Source organism: Otolemur garnettii, unplaced genomic scaffold (genome assembly GCF_000181295.1).
Source record: "Otolemur garnettii isolate 467f Iridium unplaced genomic scaffold, OtoGar3 scaffold00112, whole genome shotgun sequence".
Taxonomy (NCBI): domain Eukaryota; kingdom Metazoa; phylum Chordata; class Mammalia; order Primates; family Galagidae; genus Otolemur; species Otolemur garnettii.
In genome coordinates, this window is record NW_003852507.1 from 6,650,755 (window position 1) to 6,658,632 (window position 7,878).

Sequence of the window (7,878 nt, forward strand, 5' to 3'; positions counted from 1 at the left end):
AAGTAGTCAAACCTCTCTCAACTTTCAAGTCATATAAAAAGTCTTATGACACTTTCAAAAAATTACAAACACTAATGTTTTGTAATGTTATGACCAATCAAATCAATAAGTCTATAAGTAAACCTAAACAGTAAAGGCCTGCCTTCCATATTTTTTTTTTAAACAGAGTCTCACTATGTCGCCCTAAGTAGAGTACCATGGTATCACAGCTCACAGCACCCTCAAACTCTTGGGCTTAAGTGACTCTCTTGCCTCGGCCTCCCAAGCAGCTGGGATTATAAGTGCCCGCCACAACACCTGGCTATTTTTTTTTTGCAGCTGTCATTGTTGTCTAGGTGGCCCAGGCCAGGTTCGAACCCGCCACCTTCAGTGTATGTGGCTGGCACCATAACCACTGTGCTGCAGGTGCCGAGCTCTGCATTCTGTATTTTAGGTTCAAAAGAACCATATGCAATATTTTATTATCTTATTTTAAAAAATACGTTTTAGGCTACACTCATTCTGAATGCAAAAGTTTAATTACATACCTCTGTTAAAATATCAGCCAGTTCAACATGAACTTTAGTTTGTAGTGATGTTCTAGCCACATCTAAGAGGATTGTTCTTTCCATGTCCTTTTGTACTTTGATTTCCTCCAAAACTTCAAGTGCTTTTATTTTTGCAACTTCAAGCCCTTCAGCTATTATTCTAGGATGCAGGCCCTGTTATGTCAAAATGAAATTATAAAGTATGTCATCCCAAGCACAAGTAACCATCCTCTCCTACTAATAGGTATGCCAAAAAAAGTTACATTAATGCCATATATTATAAGCATGATTTATAAAAGTTATTTTGACTCATTTTATCTGAAATAATCTCAAATTTCTAGAAAAGCCGCAAATTCTAGTACAAAAAAATTATAAAAGTCCTTTTTATTTCCAAATATTATGACTACATTGTTGTCATGTGGAATGAGGGCAAAAGAAAAGATTCCTTTCAATGCAGAAAAAAATAACCAGCCTTGATTCAGAGAAAAGTGGCAGACAGACCACTGTGGTGTCTACCCCTTCACTCAGTGATCAAAGCTGACATCACAGTAATGAGACAGAGATGCATCCTGTGCCTCCTGATATGATGCATTCAGTAGAACATAACAACGCTTTTGCAATATGCCTGCCCAAAATCTATAAGCTGAGTCTAATGGAGGAAATAGGCAAATCCAAACTGAGGCACTTTTTACAAAATAATGGCCCGTACTGCTTAAAAGGAGTAATGTCATGAAGCACAAAAGGCAGCCCAGGAATTAGTTTGGCTGAAAGGAGACTGGGAACAGGGGACTGGGGACCTGACAACTGAACGCAATGGATGAACTTAGATTTTCTTTTTTCTATAAAGGACACTAAATCTCTATAAGAAAATTAAATAAAATCTGAAGATTAGATTAGTGCCAATGTGTCCATGTTATACTGATTTCCTGTTTTCCATAATCACACTGAGATTATGTCATTCCGATTTTAAGAAATATATGTCGGCTTGGCACCTGTGGCTCAAGCGGCTAAGGCGCCAGCCACATATACCTAAGCTTGCGGGTTCGAATCCAGCCTGGGCCCGACAAACAACAATAACGGCTGCAACCAAAAAATAGCCAGGTGTTGTAGCAGGCACCTATAGTCCCAGCTACTTCGGAGGCTGGGGCAAAAGAATCACTTGAGCCTAGGAGTTGGAGGTTGCTGTGAGCTGTGATGCCACGGCACTCTACCCAGGGTGACAACTTGAGGCTCTGTCTCAAAAAAAAAAACAAAAAACAAAAAAGAAATATATGTCAAAATATTTAGATCATGTCTGCAACTCATTCTCATGCCATTTAGAAAACAGTATGTATAGTGACATAAAAATATATACATCTGAGGGAGTGGAGCAGATGAGGAAAGAGAGAAATGATAACACCTAGAGAATCAGGGTTAAAAGTATACAGGTGCTGGACATGCTGGCTCACACCCATAATCCTAGTGCTCTGGTAGGCTGAGGAAGGAGGATAGCTTGAGCTCAGGAGTTGGAGATTGGCAAAAGAGACCCCCATCTCTACTAAAAATAGAAAAAAATAAGGTCAGGCATGGTGGCTCACAACTGTAATCCCAGCACTCTGGGAGGCTGAGGTGGGTGAATTGTTCATGACCAGCCTGAGCAACAGTGAGACCCCATCTCTAAAAAATAGCTAGGCAAAGTGGTGGACACCTATTGTCCCAGCTACTTGGGAGTCTGGGGCAAGATCACTTGAGCCCAAGAGTTTGGGGTTGTTGTGAGCTATGACACTGCATTCAACCCAGGGCAACAGAGTGAGACTCTGAGAAAGGAAAGAAAGAAAGAAAATAAAGAGAGAGAAAAATAGCCAGACATGGTGACTATGTCTATAGTCCCAGTTACTATGAGCCTGAGGCAGAAAGATTACTTGAGCCCAGGAGTTTGAGGTTGCAGTGAGCTACAATGATGCCACTATACTCTACTTAGGGCAACAGAGCAAGACTCTATCTCAGAAAAAGAAAAAAAACAGGAATTCTTTGTAATATTCTTGTAATTTTTTCATTGGTCTAAAATTGTGACAAAATAATTTTTTTTTTAAGACAGAGTCTCACTATGTCACCCTCAGTAGAGTTCTGTGACATCACAGCTCACAGCAACCTCAAACTCTTGGGCTTAAGTGATTCTCTTGCCTCAGCCTCCCAAGAAGCTGGGACTACAGGTGCTCACCACAACACTCAGCTATTTTTTTGTTGCAGTTGTCATTGTTGCTTTAGCTGGTCTAGGCCAGGTTTGAACCCGCCACCCTTGGTGTATATGGCTGGCACCCTACCCACTAAGCTACAGGCTCTACCAGACAAAATAATTTTTTAAAAAACAATAGTTTAGGCCAGACATGGTGGCTCACACATGTAATCCTAGCAGTCTGGGAAGCTGAGACAGGAAGATCCCTTGAGCTCAGAAATTTGAGATCAACCACAGCAAAGTGAGACACCTGTCTCTATAAAAAATAGAAAAAATTAGCTAGGTATGATGGCGTGTGCTTGTAGTACAAAGTAGTTGAAGGGTGAGGCAGAAGGATCACGTTGAGTACAGGAGTTTGAGTCTACAGTGGGCTGTGATGCCACTGCTTCTACCTGGGGCAACAGAGAGAAACTGTGTCAAAAAAAAAAAAAGTTTATTCTGGGTTGGACACATCATAGCTTACATCAAACTCCTAGGCCCAAGCAACCCCCTCTTGCCTCAGCCTCCTGAGTAGCTGGGACTACAGGTACCCACCACAATGCCCAATTACTTTTACTACTTTTAGTAAAGATGGGTCTCACTCCTGCTCAGGCTGGTCTCTGAACTCCTGAGCTCAGGCAATCCACCCACCTCGTCCTCCCAGAGTGCTAGGATTGCAAGCAGGAGCCACCACACCAGGCCCCTCCTTTCCATCAGTCCTATTATAATCATTAGAAGATGAAATTCTTGAGCACTTGTGTTGGGCATGATTCTATGGGCTTTATGTGAATAATTTAATCTTCTCAACAACACAATGGAGTGGGTATTATTATTATTCCTATTTCACAGTTGAGGAAATCAAAGGGATAAAATAATCTTCCTTAGATCACCAGGATAGTAAGAAGTTGACCCAGAGTTTAAACCCCTGAGACCAGACAATTTTGGAGGCTAGCGAATGGAGGATTCCGGCTAGAGTTGATGGTTTTTACAAAGGAAAATCAAGCTAGAAAGTTATGTAAGACAAAGTAACAAACACAGGAAGCCATGCTTCCTCATCTCTGCTTACCAGCATAATTTCACAATGCCCCCGAGTATGAGAGGTCAAGCAGCCCCCTGGAGAAATTTTTTAAAAAACAAATAAGATAGGCTCGGCGCCCGTAGCACAGTGATTACAGTGCCAGCCACATACACCAATGGTGGCATGTTCGAACCCGGCCAGGACCAGCTAAACAAGTGCAACAAAAAAATAGCCAGGCATTGTGGCGGGCACCTGTAGTCCCAGCTACTTCGGAGGCTGAGGCAAGAGAATCGCTTAAGCCCAAGAGTTTAAGGTTGCTGTGAGCTGTGACATCACAGCACTCTACCGAGGATGACAAAGTAAGACTCTGTCTCAAAAAAAGAAAAAAAAAGATTCAGGGGTGGGTGACGTAGCTCATAACTGTAATCCCAACACTCAGGGAGGCCAAGATGGGTAGATTGCCTGAGCTCATAGGGTCGAGACCAGCCTGAGCAAGAGTGAGACCCTATCTCTAAAATTAGCCAGGCGTTGTGGTAAGTGCCTGTAGCCCCAGGTACTTGAGAGGCTAAAGCAAGAGAATCACTTGAACACAAAAGTGTGAGGTTGCTGTGAGCTATGACACCAGGACACTCTACAGAGGGCAACAAAGTGAGACTGTCTCAAAAAAAGAGTGAGACTTTGTCTCTAAAAAAATAACTGGGAATTACGGCAGGTGCCTGTAGTCCCAGCAACTTGGCAGCCTGAGGCAAGAGTCTCGCTATGTCATCCTCGGTGGAGTGCCATGGCGTCACAGCTCACAGCAACCTCCAACTCTTGGGCTCAAGCGATTCTCTTGCCTCAGCCTCCCAAGTAGCTGGGACTATAGGCACCCACCACAATGCCTGGTTATTTTTTGTTGCAGCTGTCATTGTTGGTTTGCTGGCCCCGACCAGGTTCAAACCTGCCACCCTTGGTGTATGTGGCTGGCACCATAACCACTGCGCTACGGGCACCGAGCTGGCCCTCAATCTTTTTAAAGAGCTGTTCCTGGGTTCTAAGTCTTGGTGTGTCATACTCAGTAACACTACTAAATAAAACTAATTCTAATTCTTACAATATCATTGTTTCTTTAGTCAACAGGTAAGTAAATTCACAATGTCAAAAACCTTCAATAATTTTTCTCTATGGCACTGAGCTTTCTCTATGTTTTTCAAGGTATATAATCTGGTTTCCATTTTATCAGTGGTATTTTCTTTGTTAAGTAATTATCCATGGACACATGGGCAATTTTTTACCCTTTTATATATCTTAAATATTTAATCTTTTAAAGAAGTATATAATTCCAATAAAAATTATTTTGACCAAAAAGTTATTATTTCCATTTATATCTGCCCAAGAATATCTTGATGAAAATTAACTTTACCCCTTAAAATTAAACAATTTTACTAAGAAAAAAAACTTTACATTTAAAACAAAACATGAATGCTCTTAAATTCTAATACCTCAGAAATGTAAAGATCAGCTTGTCTTAGTAACTCTCCAATAATTAAAACATTTGAAGTCGTACCATCTCCTGTGACATCATCCTGAGCTGTTGCTACTTTGGCTATCAAAGAAGCTGTTGGATGTTGAATTTGCTAGGAAAAGTAACCAAGAGATTAAAAAAGAGAGAGGATGAGATAAGTAGGCCACCAAAAATACGATAACCTAAGGGTCACCAGTAAAATTATGAAATAAGCTTATTCTACATATTTACAAACTTTGTATTATCAATACTTAAATGTCAAGTTCAAAATTTTTAAAGTGAAAAGTAATGAAGTCTGAAGGCTTTATAAAAGTCTTTGCTTCAGAATGCAATGGCATTTCCAAAATAAGATTAAACCCTTCAATCTAAAGGATGAGTACATGTACTAAAATTGCAAAGGATTTTTTTTTATTTTTCCATGATTACAAAGAACACAATGCAGTGCCCTTGAAAGATATTATTAATGTGTAAGCATCCCTAAGCTATTACTTAAACAAAGATTTGGAAATAGCAAAAAAGGATTTTTTTTGACATTGATCCAACAAGCCTATCCCAAGACTACAATATTTAGCTGATAACCTTGGCCTAACAACATATAGATTGTACTATGTTCCTAATTAAGGCTTATTAAGGTTTATCAAAGTCAGCAGCATCAGCTCACCATCTCATGGAGCAGCACATTGCCATCTTTGGTGAGTTTGATGTCACCTGCACCAGAAACAAGCCTGTCCAGAGAACAGTGATGTTATTAGCCTCACATGGCAAGAGTCAAGCAAGACATGCCCAGTGCTTGCCACTCCACTATCTTTACTATAGTGAACTGGGCTTGGAAAACTTCCACTGTCCCACAGGGAGATACCATGTAATTACCACTATTTGCAGCTCATAAAATCACTTCTCTTCAGATCATTACTTATGGTAATTTCATCCCAGGTGGTGAATTTACCAGTTTAAAGATAAGAGTAAATGATGAGGCTCCCTGTCAGTAGCACAGTGGTTTCAGCACCAGCCACATACACTGAGGTTGGCAGGTTTGAGCCCAGCACAGGCCTGCTAACCACAATTGAAACAAACAAACAAAAAATCCAGGCGTTGTGGCAGGTGCCTGTCTCAAAAATAAAAAATAAAAAGAGTAAATGATGAGTTATGAACAATGGTTTAGCCAAAGAATACTTACAAGTGGGCAGAGCACAGATTTACAAATTTCTTGTAGGTTTTCTATTTTGGTCAACATTCTGAGTCATTCAATCACTCAACATAGTTTCCCTCATCGCTCACATTTATTACATCACCAAGTTCTGTCAATTCTTCAAACTAAATCTGTCCCCTTCTCTCCATTTCCACAGTCATCATCTTTACCCTAGAGTACTTAGCATCCTGGTATCTCTAAATTGAATCTACACTACACAGTGCATTTATCTTTCTAAAAGGCAATGTGACTCAGTTCCCTGATGAAAAAAATCTTACAATGATTTTTATGTTCTGGCATCACCTTCAAGGCAAATCCAAACTAATTTATCAATGACATACTTGACCTTTCTCAATCTGGCTTTTGTCTATCTTCCCTACCTCATCTGCCTTCCCACAAGCAAACCTTTTGGTTCCCTTAATACACGACATTTTGGGTTTATTTCTGTTGGGTTTACAACACTGGGCTTTCTTATATCTGAAATTACTCTACCTAGAAGGTACCCACTCCCTTCTCCAGCTGATTAATTCATATTCTTCTTTCAAGACTGATGAATCATCATCAGGTGAGGCTTTTCCTTCTGCCATCAGTCCTTTTCCTCAGTATAATCATCTGCACTTGTATACAGTGTAATTCGCTTATCTTTATCAAATCTGAGAACAGAAACTGTATTTTGGTCATTTCTGTGTTCCCCACATCTAATACATAAGTGCCCTCTTTTATCATTATTATTTTGCTCTTTCCAGTGAGGATGTCTCTCTCCTCTTATGCCCTTTTTGCCCTCACTAGTCTCTTTTCCTCACACTTGTCTAAAGAAAATAAAACTAAATAAATGCTGTATATGCTGAATGGATGGACACATATGAAGAACCATGGGCACGAGCATTTAAGTAACCTGCCTGAGTACTCACAACTACAAGATTGTGGAACTTGCATTTGAACCCATGCCTTGCTGGCTCCAAAGCCCGTGCCTCTACACTCCAACATACTGCCATACAAAAACATTATGGCTTGGAAGGTGCCTGTGGCTCAAAGGAGTAGGGCGCTGGCCCCATATGCTGGATTCAAACCGGGCATATGTCCAAAAACGGCAAAGATATATATACATATATATATAATGGCTGGGTGCCCCTAGCACAGTGGCAGGGCGCCAGCCATATACAACAAGACAGCTGAGTTGGAACCTGGCCTAGGCCAGCTAAACGACAATAACAACTGCAACAAAAATAGCCAGGCCGTTGTGGCGCGTGCCTGTAGTCCCTGCTACTTGGGAGGCTGAGGCAAGAGAATCGTTTAAGTCCAAGAGTTGGAAGTTGCTGTGAGCTGTGATGACACCGCACTCTACCCTGGGCAACAGCTTGAGACTGAGTCTCAAAATAAAAAAATAACATTATCTGTTGAGTTTATACACTAAAGATGCCTTAAGTGTATAAACTAAAAAAAATT

General features: G+C 40.7%; 1 protein-coding gene across 1 annotated transcript in view; it reads right to left on the bottom strand.

Annotated features, from left to right (window-relative positions):
- CCT6B (chaperonin containing TCP1 subunit 6B) overlaps nt 1-7,878 on the bottom strand; it is a 38,166-nt gene that overhangs the window by 29,524 nt on the left and 764 nt on the right. The window contains exons 2-3 of the mRNA XM_012809729.2: nt 5,905-5,968; nt 528-701 (exon numbers count right to left, since the gene is read on the bottom strand). Of these exons, the coding sequence (XP_012665183.1) occupies nt 528-701; nt 5,905-5,968 (238 nt within the window). The remainder of the gene's footprint in view (nt 1-527; nt 702-5,904; nt 5,969-7,878) is intronic.